Source organism: Engraulis encrasicolus, chromosome 20 (assembly GCF_034702125.1).
Source record: "Engraulis encrasicolus isolate BLACKSEA-1 chromosome 20, IST_EnEncr_1.0, whole genome shotgun sequence".
Lineage (NCBI taxonomy): Eukaryota > Metazoa > Chordata > Actinopteri > Clupeiformes > Engraulidae > Engraulis > Engraulis encrasicolus.
In genome coordinates this window covers 23,529,452-23,555,941 of record NC_085876.1, presented here as the reverse complement: position 1 = coordinate 23,555,941, position 26,490 = coordinate 23,529,452, and the positions used below count along the sequence as shown (strand labels likewise).

The 26,490-nt window shown below is 46.4% G+C and overlaps 2 protein-coding genes across 2 annotated transcripts in view; both read right to left on the bottom strand.

The window, feature by feature from the left end:
• Positions 1-93: 93 nt before the first annotated feature.
• btd (biotinidase) lies at positions 94-13,460 on the bottom strand. Its single transcript, XM_063185630.1, has 4 exons — positions 10,975-13,460; positions 10,623-10,772; positions 9,878-10,000; positions 94-1,906 (listed from the first exon to the last, which is right to left on the bottom strand). The coding sequence occupies exons 1-4, from the start codon at positions 11,179-11,181 to the stop codon at positions 710-712; spliced, it is 1,677 nt and encodes a 558-aa protein (XP_063041700.1). The 5' UTR covers positions 11,182-13,460; the 3' UTR covers positions 94-709.
• A 941-nt stretch (positions 13,461-14,401) lies between these two features.
• Positions 14,402-26,490, bottom strand: part of sh3bp5a (SH3-domain binding protein 5a (BTK-associated)) — a 30,258-nt gene continuing 18,169 nt past the window's right edge. Inside the window, exons 4-9 of the mRNA XM_063185631.1 lie at positions 21,923-22,087; positions 20,512-20,642; positions 18,592-18,634; positions 17,952-18,168; positions 16,886-17,284; positions 14,402-16,285 (exon numbers count right to left, since the gene is read on the bottom strand). Of these exons, the coding sequence (XP_063041701.1) occupies positions 16,032-16,285; positions 16,886-17,284; positions 17,952-18,168; positions 18,592-18,634; positions 20,512-20,642; positions 21,923-22,087 (1,209 nt within the window). The 3' untranslated portion in view covers positions 14,402-16,031. The remainder of the gene's footprint in view (positions 16,286-16,885; positions 17,285-17,951; positions 18,169-18,591; positions 18,635-20,511; positions 20,643-21,922; positions 22,088-26,490) is intronic.

Below are 26,490 nucleotides of genomic sequence, written 5' to 3'. Positions count from 1 at the left end.
CGATGTCTGTACACCGCAACATCAGCTATTTTTTATGACACATCTCTTGTTCAGGGATACAATATTTCACATCGTTTCTAACAATTTAGCCATTTACATTATGCCAAGTCAAAGGTCCTTACATCATGTCCTCTGGAAATGTCTGTATTCACCTGCAAGGTCTTGTAAACATGTGCTCAGAGCTACACTATGGCTTGATCTCAATATCAGTCCTTTGACAAATACTTTGCTGTTGCTTGTGGTGCAAGGCTCGACGCCATTGATGATCGTAGATTTAGTCAACATCTTGCAAAAGCGCAATTCAAAGGTCATTGGTAATGGCCTCGTTTACATGAGACATTTAATTCAGAATGAACCCAATTTAATTCTGAATAAAGCTCAATTCCGCTTTGAAAAACATAATGTAAATACTTCACAATTCAGAATTAAATGAAAGTTCAATGGAAACTCGACGGAACTATTTAATTCTTAAAGGGGTATGCCACTATGTCTTGTTTTAAGGAGGGAGTAAGTATCTAAGCGAGTGTGTGTCAATGGATCACACATGCTACACTGATCCACTGATTTTCACTAGCTAAGCTTGGCTACATACTCCTTTTAACTGGTCTTAAAGCAAGTCAAGGCCTAACATGAAAAATAAGACAGTTTACCACCTTTATAAACCCTGGCCAACAAACTACATTAAGCCCCAAAATAGTGGCATACCCCTTTAAGCATTGTCTTTGTCATAGACCCTGCTGTAGAGGGTAGCTGTCACCAACCCGCTGGTCATTCCTGACCTGCTCATGTAAAGCGAGTCATCCAAGCTCTTCCCGTACTCGTCAGGGATGTCTAATTCCATCCCACTTCCCAGTATTCCAGGAAAGACATGGCGAGTGCTAAAGTTGCCCTCCAGTCGGAAGTCTATCCGCGTCTGAGCCTGTTCCGTCTCTCCGCCACAGCTGGCAAAGTCTGAGCCGGTACACTTCACCAGGGCACACACCTCCAGATAGTAGGTCCCGTGGACCACGTGAAGGCCCTGGAAGGCTCCCAGAGCGTAGAGCTCTGTGCTGGGTGCAGTTGATCTCCAGTACAACAGGTGGCAGCAGAGGGAGCCTTGGCACACTGACAGATTGCCCTCCGTGTCCCGCAGGTGCACTAGAGTGAAGTTGTCATACATCATAATGGAATGGAACACTGTGGGCTCCTCCTCTTCTTCACTCTTGGATGCCCCAGTATCCTCGCACTCCTCATTGGCTGGCAAACAGTGTTGGGATTCCGTGCCTCGAGGTCTACCCCGGGCCTCCAAATGATGCCATCGGCCTGCAGGCCTGCCCTGGGCATCTACCAGCACAGTGTCATCCGTGCCAGGCTCTCGTTTGCGGTTCCCTGAGAAAGGCGCCCATGCCAGGCCCGCGCCCACGCCCAGCCCCGTGTTCCCAGTGCCGCCAGTCTTCCCAGTGGCACGTGCGAGCATCGCGGGGTCGAGCACCGGCACCCGGCTTACCAGCAAGCGCCCCGTCGCGCCCACCATGTCATGCTGGTGCACCTCGTGCCAGGGGGTGAAGATGCCACTGCCCGTCATGCCGAGCCCGGGCGCGCGCACGTTGGCAGCCAGCACGGTGACCGCGGCCCCGTAGGAGAAGGAGCGCTGGATCTGCACGGCGGCCAGCAGGGGGAGCTGGTTCATCCAGGCGGTGGGGTAGACCAGCTGCCGCACGCCCAGCTTCTCCACCAGGCCCATGGTGGGCTCCCGGAACAGGATGTCGAAGCAGGTGAGCATGCCGAAGCGGCCGGCGAAGGGCGTGGAGAAGACGGCGTGCTCCATGCGCGGGGGCGTGTCGAAGGCGGCCTCGAAATAGAGGTTCTGCTTGCGGTAGCGGGCCACCAGGCCGCCGTCCCAGGAGAACGCCACATCCGTGTTGAACTGGCACAAGGACACAAGGATATATAGAAGGGTTTCATTTGGTCTGTTTGAAATACTATGCTGTCACATGCAATGAAACTAAGAGTTGTCTGTCTATTGTTAGTAGGTGTGCGTGTATGTGTTGGGTGTTAGTGGGGAGGTGGAAGTGCAATAGGGCGTTATAGTATGCTCTTCATGGGCCCTTCATGATCAGCCTTTTATCATCTATTCAACACTGCAAACATCAGACCTATGTTGTCTGCGTGATGCCGAAACACTAATTCATGCATTTGTTAGATCTAGATTCGACTATTGCAATGCAGAGGCGACTCTAGGTTCAGCTGGGGCTCCAAGGGAAATTTCAAAGGAGCCAACATTTTAAAGAAATGTGCCACTACTGTAGCAAAGTGTGCACTGTTATTCACCATCCAGGGGCTTGGGGGCCACAAGCGGCTGCCTGCCTAGCCTGGTGACAAGATGCGCCTCTGCTGCAATGCATTATTTTCTGGCCTTCCATCTAGCAGGCTTCAGCTAGTGCAAAATGCTGCAGCAAGGGTAATAACGAGGACCAAGAAATTTGAACATATTTCACCCATCTTAGCCTCCCTCAGCTGGTTGCCTGTTCACGTAAGAGCAGACTTTAAAATCTTGCTGCTCACGTTCAAAGCCCGACACGGCCTAGCACCCACTAATTTGTCTGAGCTTCTCACACCCTATATTCCAGCTCGGTCTCCGCGGTCCATGCATGCTGGTCTACTGTCTATCCCCGAGGTCAGCTGGCCACAGGGCTTTTTCCTTCCGTGCACCCTCGTTATGAAACAATCTTCCCCTCAATATTAGGCAGGCTCTGTTGGGATCTTCAAATCCAGTTTTGTTTTCATCCTATTATAGCAGTTTATGAAATGCATTGGTCTATTGTTATTGTTTTTTGTCTTAGGTTCCTATATCTTTTCTTTTGCTTGTCCGTTTTTCCCTAATACTCTTTCTGTATCAAGCTCACTTAAATTACCAAACTTTTGGTTAATTTCCCCATCATTTTTATTTTCCTCATCACTTTCTTTTATTATTTGTATAATTAGTTTATTTTTATTTTATTTTTTGTTTTACAGTGTTTTGAGACCATGTTGCATGGTGATACTGCACTTTAAACAATAAATATTATTATAATTATTATTACCTAAAAATGGCAAATAACATAGTGTCATGCCCGGCTCTGCCGGTTGGTGTTTGGGGCGCTTTGGTCCTCCGACCTGCAGGTGGAGCTGTGCCTAACTGGAGCTGTTCATCTCAGAGGGCTGCTGATTGGGTGGCCTATTAAAGGCCTCCCATCAGCATTCTCTCTCTCTCTCTCTCATCCCACAGGCACATTCGTTTGGTGACCGTATGGTCACATCAACGACGGCCGGGATTTGCACCACACTTGCACCCTTTTGGACAACACTCATTTACTGATACACTCTTTGGTTAATTCACATTACTGATAACTGATACACTTTGTAAATAAAGATTCTTTTGGTTAAAATGTACAAATCGGTGTGGTCTCCCTTCATGTTACAGCCACTAACGAGCCAGTGGTTGTGACATATGGGGGCTCATCCGATCTTTGGTAGTAACTTTAGGCTATGGTAATTCCTTCTACTGGCTATGGCAGCGTAGGAAGGTGCGTAGAGCTCTTGGTATTGTGTATTTGTCTACAAGTATTCCTTCTACTGGCTTTTGGAGCGTAGGAAGGTGAGTAGAGCTGAGTTACTAATTGTGAACTGCTGATAGTCAGTTGGGGCCTGTATCAGTTAGTTAATTGGGGGATCTACTGATTTGTGCTTTTGGATTTTTGTTGGACCGTGCAAGTGTAGGTGAACAATTGATTTGTTTGTTCCAGCCATCTTGGTTTAGTTTCATTGCAGTTTGTAGCATTGCATTCAACCTCTGAGGAGCTGCTGCCTTTATCCCCATCTAGTACGGGTTCTAGGTTCCTGCTGTCACAGAGCCTGGGCGAGGGCACCGCCTTGGAGAAACGGCTGAATCGGCTTTGTCGGGATGGTACGTCTCCACAGGTATTGGTGAGTAAATGATCCTCGTCCTCGGGCTCTGTGTGAAAATAGATTAGTCTAGTGGGGGGAAAATGTTTAGGGGGATGCTCCGAGGTTAGTTTGCTGTGTTTACATAACTGTAATGCTTTAGAGACCTGGTTGGATTGGTTGGGGAGAGAGAGAGCCTAGCTGAAGTAGAGCTGGTTTTGGTTTGTTTTTTCAGTAGTTTCATTTTTGGTTTGGTACAGTAGCCAGGTTGGTACTGTCTGGATTGAGCAGAATGGAGGCTTTTGTGGAAGCACCATCTGAAAAGTTGTTGTTTGCCCTAAACAAGGAACAATTGTTGCAATTGGCAGAAAAGTATGGCATGGAATTGTCGTCAGCCATTAAAACTGGTAAGAAGGGGGCCTTGCGTGACTCCATTCACGAGTTTTTGTGTGAGCAGGACATTTTGCCTTCAGGAAAAGGTGGTGACTCTCGTGTGAAAGGTATGCCAGAGCAGTCAGAAAAGATGGGTGTACTTACTTTTGAGCAGCAGAGACAGCTGAAGGAACTAGAACTGCAGGATAGGGAGAAAGAGCGTCTTTTTGAACTGGAAAAAATTAAATTGGAACGAGAATTGCAACAGCAAGCAGATTTGGATAAAATTAAATTAGAACGAGAATTGCAACAGCGAGCGGATGTGGAAAGAATCAAATTGGAACGGGAGTTGCAACAGCAAGCAGATATGGAGAAACTTAAATTTGAAAAAGAAATGGATTTGAAAAAAGGTGAAATGGACCTGACAGTACAGCTTGAGAAAATTAAAATTGAAAAGGATCGTTTGAAACTAATGTCAGAGGGTAAGATTAGTGGAAATCTGTCCGGGTCAAGTATGGATAGCATGGTAAAATACGTGCCAAAGTTTGATGAACGTGATCCAGACGTGTTTTTCTCGCTGTTTGAACAAATGGCCTCTGATAAAAAGTGGAGTGAAGAGGATAGAACGGTGCTTTTGCAAACTGTACTAGTAGGACGCGCACGAGAGGCATATTTGGCATTAACAGCTGTTGATAGGCACAAGTATGCTGAGGTGAAAAAAGCGGTCTTGAAATGTTATGAACTGAATCCAGAAGCTTACAGACAACGTTTCAGAAACTGGCGTAAACGTGATAATCAGACTCATGCTGAAGTGGCAAGAGAGTTGAGTACTTATTTTAACCGGTGGCTTACTTCTGAGTCTGTCTCAACTTACGAAGACTTGCGTGATTTGTTGATTTTGGAGCAGTTTAAGAACATTGTACCAGATCGAATTGCAACCTACATTAATGAGCAAAAGGCAAAGTCAGTGGAGGAAGCAGCCTCGCTTGCTGATACTTTTGTGTTAACGCATAAACGTATGCCTTACAGCAGTCCTCCACGGTATAGGCCTAATAGCCACCAGCGTTATGATCCTGCTCGTTCTCCTCCACAACGTTCTCCTCCTCGTTATGGTCATGGTTCAAATCGTACCAATTATGGCAATTCCAGTAATGTTCCTAAATTTTATAATGGAAGTAGCAAATCTCGCCCAAGTCCGACGGATAAATGTCATTACTGTTTGCAGGAGGGACATTGGAAAAAGGACTGCCCGCTGTTGAAAGGCCGTAAATCTAATGCCAAGGCAGCTGGGTGTGTTTCTGTTGTGCATCCAGTTGATTTTGGCGTCTCTGATCTAACCCCGTTACCTCGTTTGGAAGTTCATTGTGAGCAAGTGATTGAAGATTGCGCATCTGTGGCAGACGAGCAGACGCAATCAGAGTCAGCTGCGTCTGATTTCGCTCCATTCATTAGTGATGGTTGGGTGTCATTGTTTGGAGGGACACAAAAAGTTCCAGTTAAAATCTTAAGAGACACGGGGGCATCTGAGAGTTTCATTTCTGGAGCAGTTTTGCCATTTTCCACAGCATCTGACACTGGGAAGTGTGTTTTGATTAGAGGAATAGGCATGCAGTCATTTTCTGTACCGTTGCACAAAATTCACTTGTGTTCAGGATTTGTGAATGGGGAGGTAACTATTGCTGTGAGACCGTCGCTGCCTATGCAGGATATCCATGTAATTCTGGGGAACAATTTGGGTGGGTGTTTAGTTTCTCCGCCTCCAGTTGTTACACCTGTACCGCTATCTGTAGAGGAGCCAGACATGTGTTGTCAAGAATTCCCAGAAGTGTTTACTGCTTGCGCTGTGACTAGGGCCATGTCTCGCGCGCAGGCGCAATCGTCGGATGTATCCAAGTCTGCGCCTATTTTTGTTCCTGAGCTGCCTGAACCTCTATCATGTCAAGATTTAATTGAGGCACAAAAGAATGATCAGAGCTTTGAGAAATATTTTGCTTTAGCTTCTACTGATCCAACGATGGGTTACTTCATTCAGAATGGCGTTTTGCTGCATACGTGGTTGCCAGGTGTTGATCCTGAAGTGGCAGGTCAGGTGATTCAAGTGATGGTACCTGACAAATACCGTGATTTGATTTTGAGAACAGCCCATGGAGCAGAATCTGGGCATTTTGGAGTTAAGAAAACCTACCGACGTCTTTTGGAACATTTTTACTGGCCACGGATGAAACGCCATGTATCTAGATTTGTCAAAGCATGTCATGTTTGCCAGGTTGCGAAACGGAGTACTCCCATTAAACCTGCACCACTTCAACCTATTCCGTCTGTTGGCACACCATTTGAGCATCTCATTATTGATTGTGTAGGTCCACTACCCCCTTCGAAATCTGGTTGTGTGTACCTCTTTACCATTATGTGCCAGGCCACTCGTTATCCAGCAGCGTATGCCTTGAGAACAATTACCACAAGATCAATATTGAAGTGTTTGTCTCAATTCATTTCTGTATTTGGCATTCCAAAGGTAATTCAGAGCGACAGAGGGTCTAACTTTACCTCCAGAACATTTGCTGCAGCGTTGAAGTCGATGCAGGTGAAGCACAATTTGAGCAGCGCTTATCACGCACAGAGTCAGGGGGCATTGGAGCGCTGGCATGCCACGTTGAAGTCTCTCTTGCGCGCTTACTGTGTTGAGATGCGGAGGGATTGGGAGGAGGCGTTGCCATGGCTCTTGTTGTCTGCACGTGGTGTAGTCCAAGAAAGCACTGGTTTTAGTCCGAATGATCTAGTCTTTGGCCACAAAGTCAGAACCTCACTGTCTGTTTTAAATGACAATCTGGATCTGCACAACACTCCCGCCAGTTTCACTGAGTATGTAGATGGTTTTCGTCGTAGGCTGTTGCTTGCATGGAAAGAGGCAACAGAGCATTTGACTAAAGCTCAGGTGAAAATGAAGCTGCGTTATGACCGTAAAGCGAAGATCAGAGTTTTCAATCCGGGTGATCAAGTTTTAGCTTTGCTGCCCATTCCGGGGTCACCATTTACAGCGAAATACTCTGGTCCATTTACTGTTATGAGCCAAGTGTCAGATCTCAATTATCTACTGTCAACTCCTGATCGTAAACGATCACAGCAACTGTGTCATGTGAATTTGCTTAAGCCTTACCATTCTGCAGGTTCCGAAAAGGCGGGTGGGATTGCTGCGAGTCCAGTGGGTCTAGCCGTTGGGGTTGGGGAACCGCTCAACTGGCCGGAGGTGGCAGCTTCGGATGAAGTGCGCGCACCTGACGATTCAGTGTTACATGGGCGCTTGGATAATACTCAGCAGTTAAAGGAGCTAGATAGTCTCCTGGGTCATTTAAGTGGGGTACAGCGTAAACAGTTGTCGGATTTAATTTTTGAGTTTTTGCCTTTGTTTTCTGACACTCCAACCTGTACCACACTAATTGAACATGACATTGACACACAGGGTGCCCGCCCAATACGACAAAGATTTTATCGAGTCGCTCCAGATAAGCAGAAGAGTATGGAGGACAGTGTACAGTATCTGCTTGATCATGGTCTCGCCAAGCCATCTTACTCCAGTTGGGCATCGCCATGTCTACTGGTGAAAAAGTCAGACAACACCTATAGATTCTGCACGGATTATAGGAAAGTAAATGCCGTGACAAGACCAGATTCTTTTCCATTGCCACGTATCGAGGACTGTGTGGACCAGGTTGGGAGTGCTCGTTACGTCAGCAAATTTGATTTATTGAAGGGTTACTATCAAGTGCCTTTGACGCAGAGAGCGCAGGAGATATCTGCGTTCATTACCTCTTCCGGGTTGTACTCGTATACTCGAATGAGCTTCGGTTTGCGGAATGCCCCTGCAACCTTCCAACGGCTCATGAATAGGGTCGTTGGGGGGCTGCAGGGGTGCGCGGTTTATCTGGACGATGCCGTTTGTCATTCGGACAGTTGGGACGAACATCTGGCTCGCATTCGAGCGCTTTTCCAGAGGTTGGTGGCAGCAAACCTCACAGTAAATTTAGCAAAATGCGAGTTTGCGCGTGCCACCGTCGTCTATTTGGGTAAAGTAGTCGGCCAGGGGATGGTGCGGCCCGTTAACGCAAAGGTGGCAGCTATTGATAATTTCCCTGCACCGGCGACGAAGAAAGAGCTTATGCGCTTTTTGGGTATGATCGGGTACTACCGCAATTTTTGCTGCAATTTTTCAACTGTTGTCTCTCCTCTGACCAATTTGTTGAAGGGTGGCGCCAAATTCATTTGGTCGGAGGAGTGTCAGCAGGCGTTCCAGAATGCAAAGCTTTTGTTAACGTCAGCTCCGGTCCTGGCTGCACCCAAACTGGATCAGCCTTTCCAGCTGCAGGTGGATGCAAGCCAGGTGGGAGCAGGTGCGGTCCTCCTGCAGGCTGATGAGGGTGATGTAGCCAGGCCGGTTTGCTATTTTTCAAAAAAGTTTAACAAATACCAATTCAATTACTCTGTGATCGAAAAGGAAGCTTTAGCATTGATTTGGGCATTGCAACACTTTGAAGTCTATGTGGGAGGGGGTCTCCATCCAATTGTGGTCTACTCTGACCACAACCCCCTCACATTTCTCCAGTCCTTTAAAGGATCCACCAACCAGCGGCTGCTACGCTGGGCACTGTTTTTGCAGCCATTCCACCTACTCATTCGCCACATCCGGGGGGTGGAAAATGTTATGGCCGATGCGCTATCTCGGGCTCTGGACCAGGGGGCCTAATGACCTTCACTCGCTCCTAACCTTTTTTTTCTGTTTTCTTTTTTCTGTTTCCCTTAAAGTTTGCTGTCCGGGTACCAGGATTTGCTGGGTGCAGAGAAGAGCAGAAGGGAAGGAGGGTGGTGAGGGTTTGGGTTTGGTTGGTCTGGGGTGGAGGGGAGGTGCGCCAGTGGACTAAACGGGGCTACTGTAGTTTTTTGTTTTCTATTTTTTGATGGTGCTTCAGAGACCCAGTTAACACGGGTCTCTGTTTTTAAGGGGGGGATGTCATGCCCGGCTCTGCCGGTTGGTGTTTGGGGCGCTTTGGTCCTCCGACCTGCAGGTGGAGCTGTGCCTAACTGGAGCTGTTCATCTCAGAGGGCTGCTGATTGGGTGGCCTATTAAAGGCCTCCCATCAGCATTCTCTCTCTCTCTCTCTCATCCCACAGGCACATTCGTTTGGTGACCGTATGGTCACATCAACGACGGCCGGGATTTGCACCACACTTGCACCCTTTTGGACAACACTCATTTACTGATACACTCTTTGGTTAATTCACATTACTGATAACTGATACACTTTGTAAATAAAGATTCTTTTGGTTAAAATGTACAAATCGGTGTGGTCTCCCTTCATGTTACAGCCACTAACGAGCCAGTGGTTGTGACACAATCCAGACAGGGTCTTTCCCTCGACCCTCAGATTGGGGGTTTGATTCAAACTTCTTTCTCTTGTCTTTTCCTGTTGCATGTCGCCTCTTTCCCCCCTTTTTTTAATCTTCAGTCCCTTGGATGGCTGTACATTGTGCAATCACAATGCATTCTGGTTAGATATGTCTTATGTGCACTGCGCAGACTAGCCCTATGGTTCAGATCTAAACCTACCTGGTAGCGGCCATCTGGCGGGCAGCGGTCGTCCGTGATTGCGTCACACAGCTGAAGGCCGGCCATGTTGGCCACCAGGTAGAGGCGATTCTTCTGGGCCATGCAGCTGAGGCGCTGAAGCACCTGAGGAAGACAGTGACATGGGGGAAAGAACATTACACAGGATGACTTATAGAGATCTTATAGACAGATATGTCATTCTAGTTCTTTTCCAGTATCCACTTTATGTCGGGTGAATGCCCCTTTAGGAGACCTTCGGAATCCTGAGCTTGAGAATAAATGGAGTCCCCTTAGCACTGTAGATGGTGGTAGAGCATTTATTGTGCGAACACCTCAAAAAGAGAAGAAGGAGGGGACAACACCCCCTTATGAGACCCAACTTGAGCACACTCTTTTGCATTGGGTGGCCGGGGTTTGAATCCTCTTTTTTACTCTACCCTCTTTGGCAGTGGTGTCACAGAAAATCGCAATAAAAAAACACAACATCTGTGGCAGAGTACTGTAAGAACATGACATAGGGTCATATGGTAGTGAGTGATGTCACAGACAGTGCCCCAGAAATACACAAGATCTGATATACAGACCTCTAAAGACCTCTCTTCTTGAGCCATGGGTGATCTGTGTGTCACCCCTTTGCATACCGTAATAGGCCTATTTTTCAGATTTCCCTTAATACAGACTTTTGGCCCCACCAACTGACAACAACATAGGGCTATGATGAACAGTCAGCCTTGTCTATCGCTACCTCTGTGTCACGGAAGCGAGCTGGTTCAGAGCAGGGATTCCATGCCACTGCTGCAGGGTCTGGCACCTCTTCCAGGTAAGGTCTTATGGATGATCGGGTGAAGTTGAAGCCTTGGATTGCATCTTCTGGAAACACTAAGATCTGTGCACCCTGTTAAAACACACACACACACACACACACATACATGACCAATAGCATGTATTGGTTATTGATTGATTGATTGTTAATCAGAATTATTATGTTGTTATTGTTGATGGTGTCGTTATAAAATGTGTCTAAATAATGTAGTGTAGAATCTCAGTCCAAGAACAGACTAGACATTCTTCTAGCAACACCCGTGGGCCCACTGTACCTGCTGGGCTGCTCGTGCAGCTTGCTCCTCAAATACTTCCAGATTCTTCTGCATGTGCTCCAGTACCTCGCGCCTGGTAATAGTGGCGCCAGGGTTCGGATTCAGCACCACCAGGTGCTCGTACACAGCGGCGACGTAGGAAGCAGACTCTGATGCACGAGCGAATGGCAAAGAAATCCATAGCATAATAAGAAGTAACGACGTCATATTCAATACCTGTAATGGCGTGTCTATATTTCTGTCTTAAAAAAATAACTTGTGAATAACTGGAAGTTTGCCAATTCCTAAATCACCTGCTTCCGTTAGTGGTTAGGCCTTAGAATAAAGTCCAGTTGCCAGAAGAAAATCGGTGACTGGTTAATGAGTAGTTCAGTTACAATGTAACATATTACTCAACTTCAACTTCACAACTCGCATTCCACCATTGGCTACTCCGAAACCATTCTGCTTGAAACATTGTAGCTCGCATTGTCTCGACCTTGACCATAGCAGCGCTGAGACGGAACATTGTATTAAGCTGAATGCAATGCATGATACAATGGTTAATGGTAGAAATTACAGTGTAACATTGCGACAACTAGTTCTACCTCAGAAAATCTGATACGGTGCTCTCTCGCCGTCACGCAGGCCCAACATATACGTTGGAAGTGGGCAGCGCATGCTAACTCATTGCGCAGGTGCAAAATGCTGTTGCTTCATCAGTTGAGAAGTTACTTGCATTTGTATGCCGCCAGGTGGCAGAGTATAGCCGCTGGTGACAAAGTCCATGGCCAGTTATATATTTGAGATGTGCTGTGCTGCAGCAGTAGGTAGGCTGACTCAAAGACAAATTACTGCATGGGCCAACCGGGCCCTGGCCCAGGGGCCCAAGAGTCAAGGAGGCCCTGAAACCCTGAGGCCCTCTATGCTGCATGTCCTTTTTCATATTCCGTTCACCATCACATTTCTAAACAACTATATATTTTCACATTTTTTCAGGGGACATACTAAGGCCTCAATTAAGTAAGAAGGCCCGGGGCGGGTGGCCCTAGGCTACAGGTCGTTGTGGGCCCCTGTGGAGACAAATTTCTTGACGGAATTACATAGACAGTGTCATAATTTCAAAATAGGAATTAAGGATAACGTGTCTGCCAGCTGTGGAGAGGAGTATTAACAGGATTTAAAACTGTACTCTGCATTACAGATTAATTTTTCAATATTGCATCTTGTCACAATTCTGCAATTTTTGAGTTTTGGCCAATCAGGAGGCCCCTACACTGCAGGCGTAACGAGGGCTAACTAGCAGAGTTGGCGTGGAACGTTAGTAAACCTCCTTCCCGAAAAGCCTCATACAGTGTCGATGCAGTTAGGGACTGGTCCTTTAGTCCAGCGGTAGGCTATCGTGTTGTGCCTCCCATTTCCGAACCAATGTAGTTGACGAGGTTGCAGTTTGGCGCCCCGAGGGGGACGAACAGGTGCAGGACTCTCTACCATCTGGCCTGAAACCCTAAAATCTTTTTCATCGACTAGTAGCAACACCCATGGAGGGGGCCCTTTCTTGTTGTCTGGTCCAGAGGGGCAAGGAATCATGGGAATCCATCCCTGGCCCTACTGTATTTGCTGCAGTTTCTTGACTTGGTTTTCCAAAAGTACTGTAGACAAGCACCGAAAGCCACCAGAGAACATTGGAAATTTGAGGCATCCTCTTCATCCGTGGTTTAAGAGGTAAGCCGCTCATCATCAACTATTGTATGTCTGTGTAACTTATTCTGACAGCTTAATTACCATGTGAGGCTATAATGAATAGGCCGCCTACATGTGAATCATGCATTTCAATGTATGTGACTGGGGTGCGTCATCCAAGTTGGCATAAAATCCCAGTGTAGGTTAAAGGTAGGCTTGACTAGACACTTGCTCACGGTAGACATTTGTTGGTACTTGCATGATTTAACCACTTAATCTCTATCCACAGCAAATACACAGGATAATTACACTGTATACCTACCAAAAAGCCTCGGATTTCCCTCTACCATCAGTCTCTGTTCTCCTACCCGCCCATACCCATCCAGGCATGTTTGTATGTTTACATGTAAACAGCTGGCCCCATGTGCTTGCATGCCTAGCCTTCCATTGCATCAGAATGCAGAAGTGCACTGACTAGGGTCACGGGACGAGACGCAGGCAACTGAGCTGGTCAGGGAAAGGCAAGGCAAGGAAGGGGGCTAAAGTGGTAAATAGTTATGGTCGCTCAGCCCCGAGAAGGCGTTTCGCTGGAGCAGCATGAGGAGAGAGGACGTCACAGGACGGGATAGGGTCCAGCTGTAATTAGATAAGGGAAGGGGGGGGGAGTGTGTGACAGAGAGAGAGGGAGAGATACTGTGTGTGGATGGCAGGCTGTGTTTTTGATTAGGAGACAGCTGACATTTGGCACGTTTGACCACAAAGGACGGCACTCTGTGTGTGTGTGTGTGTGTGTGTGTGTGTGTGTGTGTGTGTGTGTGTGTGTGTGTGTGTGTGTGTGTGTGTGTGTGTGTGTGTGTGTGTGTGTGTGTGTGTGTGTGTGTGGCCGTGTGTTTTTCCACAACTCGTGCAAGTTAAGTACACCTGTGTGTGTGTGTGTGTGTGTGTGGTGGTTATTTACAGCTCAGGACACAGTGGGGGGATTCACGGCTCTGGCAAATGGCTGCCGTGTTTTGGCTGCCGTCGGCGTCTGGAGGGCAAATAAGATCTTCAGCAGGACAGCAGGCCACTGACTGGTGCAAATATGTGTTTATTATTTGGACAAAACAGACTATTTTTGACTCTGTTCTGGTGACACAAAAAGCACATGGATGTGGATTCCAAGAACATGATTAAGTGATACGCCTGGCGAAGTTAACCCACTAGAAGTGAGGAAAACCTAATAATAGATAGCCCGCAATGTCATTTATTAAAGAAAATGAGGACTCCAGGCTCTTCTATTAGATGATTTACCCACTAACTCGAGGTTAACTTGACCTGGTTTACTACTGAACCAGCTCGTTGGAATACTCCTTTGGTGGCGAAACACATGGTTCTCAACAAACAAAAAACATTCCAAAACATTGAATATAAATATATAGATATGTGTTTTTACAAACCTCGAAACTACAGAGGAGGATAGGCAAATTAATAATACTAAGTAGTATGAAAAATACTGGGGCGCTACGGTCGGAAAAGGTTGTCAGTTTTGTTTTTCTTTCTTTCCTTCTCTCTTTCACCATACATCAATCACGTTGCACATAAAGTCAAGCTTCAGAACAATACACAAAAATGTATAAACAATTCAGATTCAACCAAACGTTTTTGGTTTTTCATATGGTAGGTGAAGAAGGTATTTAAAAAACAAAAAGATTCCTCATTCAGACAAGACCACCAATTCAGCTTCAGGTGTGTGCGTGTGTGCGTGTGCGCGCGCGCGCGCGTGCGTGCGTGCGTGCGTGTGTGTGTGTGTGTGTGTGTGTGTGTGTGTGTGTGTTATATCATATCCTGGATGTCACACATCCGTCCTTCCTTGCACGTTTTGTCACATCAGCAAGTCTTTAATACTGTCCATTGGCATTCGTGCCGTGCGCGTCATCTTCCAACCATCATAGAGGCAGAACACTTCAGAGCTACTACGTACAGAGAGGGACAGGCTAACAGTCACACAGTCACAGTCCCACCTCACACAGGGGGACAGGGGGACGAGCACAACACAAAGATCATCTATGGCACATGGCTGGGTAGTGCTGGGCAGGATGTGAGGAGGGGAGGGGGAGGGGAGGGGTTGAGGTTCTGTTGTTCACTATAGACAGCGATTATAGATATGCGATTTGTATGGGGTGATGCGGGGGATTATCCCCTCTTCTGGTTTTGATATTGGCACTTTTTTGTCATGATTTTGATTACAGTTTAATGTAAGTTCATTGATATTGCTTAAATTCTGAAACATATCCCCCTTCTTGGTTTTCTTCGCACCCTGACTATAGACACATGTGTGACATGGATGTGGGGTCAGAGGATGGAGGGGATGGAGGTGTGGTGAGGTCCTCTCACCCTCTAGGTGGGGTGGGGTGGGGTGGGGGTGCAGAGCAAGATCTTCTGGAGGTCTTGTTCACCTTCTTATTTGTTTTGGAGGAGGAAGCTTCTCTTGTCCATAGACATTTATTACACGGATGCTGCTGCATTGGTTGACAGTGCTGCCAAAACAATGCGCTAAAAGGACGGCAATACTAGAACAGTACTTTCTGAGGGAACACTTTTTGTGACAGTGAATAACACAACTAATGTGGACTACCACAGTGCTCCTTTTAGAAGGTCTCATCAACCATTCACTGCTGAAGAGATGGCACCCATTCGTGGCTACTGTACCAAGATGGTGGCGCCGTATACCCTGATATAATCAATGTGGCATCCATGTAGTGTACTGTATATGTCTATGATCTTGTCCTTTTGTTCAAGGGGGGTGTAGAATGGAAGTGTTGGGGGTGACAAAGGTGTGCTCACAAAATTCCTTCAGCGCACACACAGGAGGGGCTGGTGCGGGGACATGGGGGTGGTGTGGTAGTGTTTGGGCAGTGGTGGGCAGGTGACATGATGGTCCTCTTGATTTTAGCACATCCAGAGATTGGGCTGGTGTTGGGTAACAGGGTATGGCAGTGTTGGGCAGGAGAGTATAGATGAGGTCGGAGAGTGACGTCCTTTTGAAGTCTTGGTTTTGGGGGGTGGGGGTAGTGTTGGGCAGAGGAAGGGGAGGTTGGGGTCGAGAGGCCTTCTCTGTTTTTGGTGTGGGGGGTTGGGGGTTCTCTCAGACCCTGTTCACCACACACAGGGACAGATGGGTTGGGGGGGGGGGGGTGTTGGTAGTGTTGAACAACGAATGGGAGGTGATGTGAGCTGAGGTGAGGTGAGCTCCTCTGGACTCTCATTTTGGGGGTGGGGTGCTCCCTTCAGACCTTGATCAGCATACACGGGGGCAGTGGAACTGGTGTTGGTGTTGGGTCATGGGCTGTGGTAGTGGGGGGTGAAGTGAGGTGAGGCGAAGTCCTTTTGACCTCTTGGTGGGGGTGTGGGGGTGTTCAGACACCGTTGACCATGCACAGGGTCGGGGTGGCTGCTATTGGTGTGGGGTCAGGGCTCACAGTGAAGGGATCAGAGCCAGAGTCCGAGTCTGTTGCCGACGTCGAAGTTGTCGTCGTCGTCGTCGTCCCCGCGCTTTCCAGGGACAGTTTCTTCAGCCTCTCCTCCAGTAGGGAGCTCTTCTGGAGGGGGTGGGGACTCTGTGAGACCATGGAGGGCTCCGGCTTCCCTTCAACACCCTCCGCCCGGTCACCTGCAGCACACACACACACAAACAAAGGCAAGGAGAGGAGAGGAGATTTGTCAATTTACTAAGTCGGAGTGTCGTCACAATGCCGTATCTGCTAATTGAATCTTTTCAAAGGTGCCTTTTCCGCGTTTTCCCTCACGTCAATATGGCGAAATGTTATTCACAAAAAAATTCCCTGACTAAGTGAAAAGCACACATTGCTTCAGGTGACATGTGTTAATGATGATCGTTTGAAATGAGTCTCTGTTGTGACAGGACCACGCAGCAAGAGTACAAGCCAAAGTGATGCTGACAAAGCATAGTAAATAAGTGACAGAAAAGCTGAACATTTTATAAATCTCGACCAGTTTTTCAACCTTTTTAGAGCGAAGGTTTTTCAATGGTGAAGTCATATCGTAAGGGGGGAAAGTGCTTTCAGAAGATTAGGTGCACCCCCAACAATTTGTTACGGCACAGTGGTTGAAAACCCTGCTCAGGACTATGTGTGACAGACAATGGAAACATGAAGGACAAGCAGCGCTCCTGTTTACACTTGGGAGTAGTTTTGTATAAACACACACACGCACGCGCACACACACACACGCACACACACACGCTACTGACCTCTCTCTTGGTCGCACTCTGGTGAGGACGCCCCGCTGCACTCGCTCCTGGGCCCCAGCACGGGGGACACCTGGCCCAGCCCCTCCAGAGAACCCGAGTGCGGCAGCTCCAGACCCCCCGGGCACGCAGACGACAGCGAGGAAGAGGAGGACGAGGAGGACGGGTAGGGGCAGGAGGAGGAGAGCGGGTGAGGACAAGAGGAAGAGGTGGTGGGGGAGGAGGAGGAGGTGCAGGTTGTGGCGGTGGGGGAGAAGGGGTGAGGTCGGGGCCCAGGCCGGGGCAGCTCCAGCGGGGTGTTGGGGCAGGAGCTGCTGCTGTGGCTACAGGTGGACTGGCTCTCGGCCTCCTCCTCTGAAGACGCCTCGTTGCTGCCTTCCTCCTCAAACGTCTCCGACATCACTGGTGAACAAAACAAATATCATGCTGTAAATACGCTGCTTCTCAAGCCAAAACAAATAAAAACTAAGAGGTGTCTGCCATCACTGTTGAACATATAAAATATCAAATGTACGCCTTCTCAAGCCAAAACATGCCAAACTGCACTTACATGTCATACAGGGCTATGGTTGGCTATGGTCAAAGAGGGAAAATATACAGAGCACATTGTGCGTTGCAGAGTGATTTTATGGGAACGGTGGTTTTATACATGCAATCTCAGGTTGGAAAATGAAGATGAATACTGATATTTCTAAGTGCCATCATGACCGATGAAATAAATGGGATCAAGTCCAGTCTCCTAAACGGGCAACACTTTCAATAGAACTCCATTTATTCTCCTTGTCTTCTAAAGGGGCTTGGCTGCAGGGCTGTAGTGCTCGAGTCCGGACTCGGCTCGAGTCCGGACTCAAGTCCGTTTTTTTATGGACTTGGACTTGTCTTGGTCTCGCTATCAATTGGACTCTACTAAGGTGGAGTTGACTACAGCCCTGCTTGGCTGCCATAGCATTACAGCTTAGAACCTTATGTCACATGGACTTCCGGAATGAACTCCTTATGAACCATCTCTACCCTGTCAATCATCTCTGGTGTCATCTAGTAACACAGCCACCATTTTAGCTTCACTCACTGGAAATGCCGTCGGACTCCATTTTAAAGTTAGTGATGTCATCTCCAGTCACGTCTCCCTCTGCCCCCACGCCGCGGCCCCTTGGCCCAATGGAGGACAGCCGTCGCCGGGCGTGGATCTCATCAGAAATGGTTTCCAGGTTACGGAGCGCCGTGCGGTACTCTGTCTTGGCCTGGGTGAGCTTAGTCTGCCTTTCGTCCACCTGCTTCTTCAGTTGCTGCAAGAGGGTACAGATACACAACCAGCACACTTAAATTCAGCCCATCATTTCCCATTTCAAACAGAACATTTGCAGTATTCCGGTAGCACAGAGCTCTTCCACACATGTAAGTGTAATATTCCAGAACTTGTTTTATAGCGAATATTAGCAATGTTCCATTTGAAACGGGAGAACGCTATGCATGTTTGACAGCAGTCTGTGTTTTCAGGACAAGAGAGATTACAGATGCTAACACAAAGGAACCAATGACAGTGCATTAACGTGAAGAAAATTCCTGCTGTGTGAATTGTCACTTAAAAACATGACGTTACTCATCTTACAAAAACAAAATGCAAGGATAAGAGGATGTTTGTCATATGCAAGGATGTTCATATTGAGGTATAATGACGTGCATAAAAAATAAATAAAAAAGGTACGCACCTCCAACTGAAGGTAATACTTCGCCTTCAATTCAAAATATGGCCTAAGGGGGGAGAGAGAGAGGCAATTATGAGTCACCAGCAACAGTCATACAGTACATGCATAGACATAGACACACACACACACACTTCTCTGGCACAGCACCACAGCTAGGTCTCCAGGGCAACAGCGGTACTGTAGCACCAACACTCCATTACAAATGTGCTGCTACATTCCGGAGGCCCTCGGAAGGGGGAGCAACGTTTTAGACCAGTCCCCACTCCCTAGAATCAACATCTGGATCACATCAGCCAGGAGAAAAAAGGCATCACTGAGGAACTAGAGACGAGGAAGGGAGGAGGGAGGAGGGAGGAGGGAGGAGAGCAAAAACACTACTCTCCTCGCTCCGCTCATTTGTTCAAACTTTGCCCTACTTTTCTCTTGCTGCTTTTGTTTTGCCTCATACATTTCTTGCATGTCATCCACTGTATCTAGGCAAAGACATACACTGTATGTCTAGTTTTTTGTTTGCAAATGAGCTACAGAAATGGTTCTTCTGAGCTAAATTTTAATGGTCCTCTCTGAGGAATAGCCCAATTTATTTTCGTAGCGTAGCCGTCTGTCCAATCATTAGATGCCCACTTACTCACCAAACAGCATACATGTAAACTCAAGACTCTACAGACCCGACCACAGATGTACAAAGTAGATGTAGAAATAGTCTTATCGTGTATTTATTTAATTAGGTACAGTGGGATAACTGGTATATAAACTATGTACGATTCGAGCCAACACAGCCCCTTCTCTACCGGATTTTAATCTGGGGTGTACTCACTTTTGTGAGTACATGTTCAAACATTAATGGCTGTATTTTGTTTTTTTTCTGAGTGAACAAGAAATTTAAGCGGTTAAATACATTGTTAAAAAGGTCACTAATCATTGTGTCAAAGTGAAATTTCTGTAATGCTTTCCTATGAAAAGATATACTCAAAAATCTGCAAAAACTGTGAGGGGTGTATTTACTTTCGTGATATACTGTAAGATCATGTCATAGAGTTGTAATTACATCAGCAAGAGCACTTCTACTTCTACTGGACCTGACTGCCCTCTGAGGTCTACACAGCATAGGTACTGGCCATATACCGGTAATTAGAGTATCGTGAAAAAGTTTGATAATTCCATCAATAATGTTTAACTTTCATGGCTTGTAGATCCATTGCCGCATTTTGAACTATTCCAATCATTCATTTGTTTATTTTTACATATTTTGTAATTGAGGAATTCACATTATTAGAATATTGTAGTAAAATCACAATTTTCTTCAGAAAAAAAATAAAGAAATTCAGGTCACATCAAATCAGTTGAAATTTGGTACTTTCTACATAACATGTCAATGTTCAATACTTGGTTAGGACTGTCTTTGTCTTAATCACTGCCATGATGCGTTTAACATTGAAGTCAATGGCAGAGGCATTGCATGGGAGTTATGGAAGCCCAGATATCCTTGATGCTTTGCTGTCAGCTGTTTTTGTTTGTTTGATCTGGTGACCCACATATCACTCTTCAATATACCCCGTAGATTGCCATGCCACGTTTTGGTGCCAACTCACCAGTTTAATTCTAACTCACCAGAAATGAAGCCCCATTGAACATTGACACTGAGGTCAAGGGGGCGTTTGTTAAAAAAATGTTCACTGCAGTAGAGTAATACATACATGAGGGATAATTAACTAATCAAGGCAGGAGAAGAAAGAGACGGAGGGATTATGTCATCAAGGGAAGAGAAGAGAAGAGAAGAGAAGAGAAGAGAAGAGAAGAGAAGAGAAGAGAAGAGAAGAGAAGAGAAGAGAAGAGAAGAGAAGAGAAGAAGAGAAGAGAAGAGAAGAAGAAAAGAGAGGGATTAAGAGATGACTTGCTAAGAGCCGAGTCTGTCTGCCTCACCTGGACTTGTTGATGGTGCGTTTCAGCTTCTTCTCCAGTTGCTTCATGTGGCTGATGGCGGCCGTGTATTTGGCTGCCGTCTCCCGATGCGCCAGTTCGCTACGCGTCCTCGCCTGCTCCGCCTCCATCACCTGCAGGAGCAGAAAGGAAAAGACCACACGTCAGCTGGGGCCCATGGACCATTGCACTGCCTGTCCCTCACTGCACGTACGCCAAACTGCAATCTGTCCTCCTCCAATATTACATTACATTACATTACGTATCACTTAGCTAACGCTTTCATTTTTTATTCAAAGCGACTTACAACTATTATTTTTCAGGGTATTAGTTACAGCTTCTGGAGCAATGTGGGGTTAGGTGTCTTGCTGAATGGCACGTCAGCCATGGATGGAGATGTAGGGAGAGGTCAGGGGCGATTCGCACAGACAACCCCTAGATTGAAAGACCAACTCTCTAACCACTAGGCCACGGCTGCCCCAATAGCTTCACAGAAACGCTCAGAACTCAATTTGGGAAGAGATAAGGGCTGTGCAATATATCGAATTTATATTGTGATAGCAATATTGCTGTCAAACAATATAACATTTCATAATATCAAGTTGAAACAATATTTTTGTTATTTGTCTATACTGCCAAAAGGTAGGTTACACTAAGCGTCATACATTCCCCTCCACTTGAGCCATTGCGAGCACAGAGCAGACTTGCTACCTAACACTCACACAGAACACCACTGTGTGTTTCTCTATGGCCGTACACTCACACTGCTGAAAGGAGTCAAGATTGTGAATTGTTTATCACAATTATTTGTCTTTAAAAGAAATATCGTCTAAAAAAATGAAATCAATATTTACTGAAATAATCGTGATATTGATTTTTCTCATAATCGAGCAGCCCTAGAAGAGATTCCCCATACTAAATCCTTGTACACCTTTGAACATCCAATTTACTCTCATGACATATTGATGGGTAGTGGGACAGTGACGGGCAGCATGGATTCATAGTGTCCAATCCACATCCAGGGCCACATATCCCAAAGACCTGATGCCTGGTTGAATGATCACCTGCTTGAACTTGACAAGTAAAACCAGGTCACTTGGTACACGTCCCATTACATTACACTTAGCTTTTATCCAAAGCGGCTTACAGCTATTTACAGGGTATCGGTTACAGTCCCTGGAGCAGTATGGGATTAGGTGCTTTGCTCAAGGGCAGCACAGCCGTGGAATGTGGCAGAGAGTGGAAGGGTGGGATTTAAACCTGCAACTATTTGATCCATCTCCAAATCCATCTCCTTAACCACTAGGCCACAGCTGCCTCCACATACTGCATGTCGTGACACTGGATTATAAACTAACAAATCCGAGTTGCTCATCACTGGACGCGTCATATTCCTTTAATTAATCAGTCCCACCCTCTGCGTGGCGTGGTTGAGCATCTCCTGCCACGCGGAGTCGAACTGCCGGCTGTCCTCCTCCAGCAGCCTCTCCTCCGCCAGGGCGATGGTTTCCTTGGCCGCCCGCAGGATCTCAATGGCACGCTGGAAGTCCTGAGTCGCCTTCTGGGCCTCCACCTGGGCCTGGAGAGAGAGAGAGACGGAGAGAAAGAGAAATGGAGGGAGAATAAGTCGCAGGAAAACACACTTCAGAAACCAGTCCAACAACCGCATTACATTTTCTTGAACGTTCAGTTTTTTTGTTTTTTTTTTAAATGGCCCACATTTAATGATAATAATAACTGTATTTGTAAAGCACAATATCATACAAGGCATGCTTAACAAATGGATAAACATCAATGTTAAAAATAAAAAATAATGGAGTGAGGTAGAAAAGAGAGCTATTTATACCCACATATTTAAGTCTATTGCTCTGTTTGGCCTTCCATTTGCTGTGTGTGTGTGTGTGTGTGTGTGTGTGTGTGTGTGTGTGTGTGTGTGTGTGTGTGTGTGTGTGTGTGTGTGTGTGTGTCTGTGTGTGTCTGTGTGTGTGTGTGTGTGTGTCTGTGTGTGTGTGTGTGTGTGTGTCTGTGTGTGTGTGAGACACAGCAGGCGGTGGTGGATGTGACCAACTGGATTAAAAATGATGCTCAGTCAGGACAGCAGCTTCCTTGAGCCCCCACACATCTTCCTCTTCCTCTCCTCCTCCTCCTGCCTTCCTATCCTCTCCTCTCCTCATCTCCCCTCTTTCTCTCCTCCTCCTCCTCCTCCTCCTCCTGCCTTCCTATCCTCTCCTCTCCTCTCCTCATCTCCCCTCTTTCTCTCCTCCTCCTCCTCCTCTCTTCCTATCTTCTCCTCTTCTCATCTCCCCTCTTCCTCTCCTCCTGCTCCTCCTCCTGCCTTCCGATTCTCTCCTCTCCTCTTCTCATCTCCCCTCCTCCCTCTTCCCCTCCTCTTCCGCTAGTCTTCCTTTTCTTCTCTTCTCATCTTTCTCTTGTCTGCTTCTGCTCTTCCTTTCCATCATAATAACTTTTCTCTTCCTCCTCCACATCCCCCTCTTAATCCTACTCTTCCCACCACATCCTTTTCCTTTGCGTCTTGCCTACCTTCTCCTCCTCTATTTTTCCTCTCATCTTCCTCCTCCTCCTCCTCCTCCTTCAGGTCCTCCCCTTTGGCTTCGTTTCCTCCTTTTTCCTCTCCTCCTTTTCCTCCTCCTCCTCCTCATCTCCCTGTCCTCCATTTCATCACCCTTCACCTCTTCATCACTCTCCTTCTCATCTCATCTTCCTCCTCCTCCTCCTCTCATCTTCACAGTTCACCACAGGCACACCTTGACCTGATTGCCAACCCGATTCGTGATTCACATCGTCTTGCAAACAGCGAGCCTTCAACATGGCCTACATTCAGCTATTTATAAAGGACTTCAGAGCGCAAAAAGAATATACTCCCCAATGAATGATGACTGGTTACATTACATTGCATTTAGCAGAGGCTTTCATCCAACGCGATTTACAACCATGGGCATAACCACGTACATACAATGTGCAGTGGGGGAGAAATACAGAGTGCACAGGCAAGTGTCAGTGCAGATGAGTAGGGTTAGGTTTTTTTATTTATCTTGGAAGAGAAGAGTTCCCAAGAATCATGAAGATTCTTGAGGTCTGTTCACAACTAGAGAAAGACCGATGAGAAAGAAAGAAAGAAAGAAAGAAAGAAAGAAAGAAAGAAAGAAAGAAAGAAAGAAAGAAAGAAAGAAAGAAAGAAAGAAAGAAAGAAAGAGAAAACGAAAGAAAGTAGGGTCACCCACCAAATGCCAACATGTGAGTCATTATGTGATCTTTCGAGTCCTCCCCCATCACTGGTATAACGGCATGTGAGCTCTCAACCCCAACCGCCCCCACCACCCTACTCTCTGATTTGATGTGTCGACCCCCCACTGCTCTGGCTGGCTCTCCAGTCTCTATAATCCCCACTTTATCCCCATGCTGAACTGCCTGTAGCTGCCAACTCGGCGGATGGCATGCGCTGCACATCACAGGGCAGTATGTGATGGCATGTGTGTGTGATTGGCAACAACTAAAAAAGGTACAGAAATGTACAGAACACAGCAGCACACTGTGTGCTTTCTATGGGGCCAGTGGTTGTAATACGTTCATGTATGCATTTTCAGGTTGGAGAATCAGTGCAGTAATCTATGATTATTCATAGTCGTGTCTTACCAGACCCTCACATTCATTTCATACAGGGGGCCTAGACCTAAATACGTAACTGAGGATCGATTACAGGTGGAGTGAACTTTCAAAAAAATTCAAAGATCTGAATTGACCCAATCGCTGACATTTGGTCATAACCTACGTCGTCATGCATCATATCCAAACTACTACAACCAGCTAGACTTCAACAACCCCCTTTGAAGTGAAACAACTGCAGCACACCACATTGTTGACATCAACAACGATTGTACACAGTACTGCGCTGTACCCTTCAAATTACGTCAGGTAAGACAAGCCTCTGTTTCATCATCACATGGCTCTGTGGCCTGTGGGCTGCACTGAAGACTGACTCAGGACTGACCACAGTGGCCGGCCGTTGTGAAACACGATGGCACAAGGCGGGGGAAGTCCTGGCTTGCCTGACAAAGGCAGTCTTCATACAGTACAGCAGAAGCTCACAGAGAGACAGATGACGCCATGTGGTAGAGTGGGCCGCCGCCGCACACTACACACAGAGTCATCTCAATGGGAGAGGGGCTATTGCGAACATGGGTTGTATGTAGAGGAGGGGAGTACATGTGTAGGGGTCATCAATAATGTTTTTTAGGCTCAGATGTCAGGTGGTTCAACCACAGCTAATGCCCATAAATGATGTAATTAGTAACTTGGGTAACACTTTATTTTAGGGATAGATCTTTTAGCACTAATACATACAATGTTAATGCCTGCATAAGTAACTTGTAAGGCATGTACTAAGCAAATGCTAAGGCCTACTAGGTCCTTACTAAGGTTAAATTGGTAATAAATCCTTTATTGTGCATGAACAAGACATTTGCGAATACATGCCTAACAAATGTTTGATTTTGCCTTGTTCATGCCTTACAAGTTACTTATACAGGAACATTGTATGTATTAGTGCTAATAGATGTATCCCTTAAGTGTTACCGTAACTTGTAATTAATGTACTGCAATGAATATATGAATATGCTTCTAAAATAATACACTAAAAAATGTAACCAAACACAATAGTGGCATTAGCTGTGGTTGCACCACCCTGACGTGTGGTACTACTAAAGCATCACTGACCCCTACAGCCAATGTAAGTACATGTGTATGTACAGTAAATGGCATCTATGCATGTACTGTATTGTATGTGAGATGTCAGTCACAAACTGGCAAATGCTGTATCTGGTTTAATTGACTTGTTTGATGTGAAAAGGAATACCCCTTGGGGAGAAGTAAACATGCCAATCTAATCTTTTAATCTCTAAACTAAAAACTCCTCCCATTTATTACCGTCTCCCTCTGTGGAAATCTGTTTCTGCCATTCTACCTGCATATTTTTCCTCTGTCTTTCTCCCTTGTACTAACTTTAAACATGTTAATTTTATCAGTTTTATCATTTTTTAGCTTTCCTTTTTTTTGCCATTTGCGATGCACATTTGAACTGCCTCTGTTTATGAATCTCCCTGCATGGTCTACCTTCACAGTACTTCTATACATGGGACAACTCTTGTATGCTTGTAAAGGTACTATGCAAATAAACCTCCCTTGCCTCGGTTCTATGGTCATCTCTTTCTTACCCCACCACTCTATCCCTTTCTTTCACCATCACTCTATCTCTCTCCCTCTGCCTTACTGTCTTGTCTATCTTTCTCCGTCTCTGTGTGTTTGTCCTTCTCTGCCCAACATCTTTTCCAGCCACACTGTGTCCTTCCAATATGTGACCTCCCGTCCTCCACTTGTGCTCGTGGCCTCGTACAAGGAAGTAATTCGTTGTGATGACATCACTGACAACAGCATTATATTTCAATATCTCACAAAAGCTCAATTAAAAGTCATTTTCTCATTTGCAAACTGGATGGTGAACGAAGAATAGCCCCCCAAAAATTGTTTTGGCTAGGCTGACAACGGGGAAACTTTATCGTTTTCTCCATGGAGGCGGGACCAGGAGGCGGGGCGAGGCCACAAGCACAAGTGGAGGACAGGACTGTGCATATTGGAATACACCCAGTGTGTCCTTCCCGCTCCTCCTTGGACGCAGATCAGGTTTCAGCCCAAGACACAGAGCAACAGCTGCCTCTGGTTAGAGCAGAGCGCAAGGAGGTGCTGCAAACAACACTCTCGCACTCGCACTCGCCAATATAATAAAGACTCCACTGCTATCTCTGAATGGCTCCATTGAAGGGCGTGGAATATTTTGTGCCCACACCAGTGCGACAGAAGACAGAAAGACTGCTCCCATTATGCCTGCGAATGACTTCCGTATATGCAGACAAACATGTACTGCCCGTATTCTTCATACGAAACTTAATAACTTAAAAAGGTACACTG

Excerpts from the sequence above, each read along its gene's own strand:
- btd (XM_063185630.1), bottom strand. The coding sequence starts at position 11,181 with ATGACGTCGTTACTTCTTATTATGCTATGGATTTCTTTGCCATTCGCT. Across the intron at positions 10,773-10,974 it reads CTGCACGAGCAGCCCAGCAG|GGTGCACAGATCTTAGTGTT; the intron begins GTACAGTGGGCC and ends GTGTTTTAACAG. Across the intron at positions 1,907-9,877 it reads CGCCAGATGGCCGCTACCAG|TTCAACACGGATGTGGCGTT; the intron begins GTAGGTTTAGAT and ends TCCTTGTGCCAG.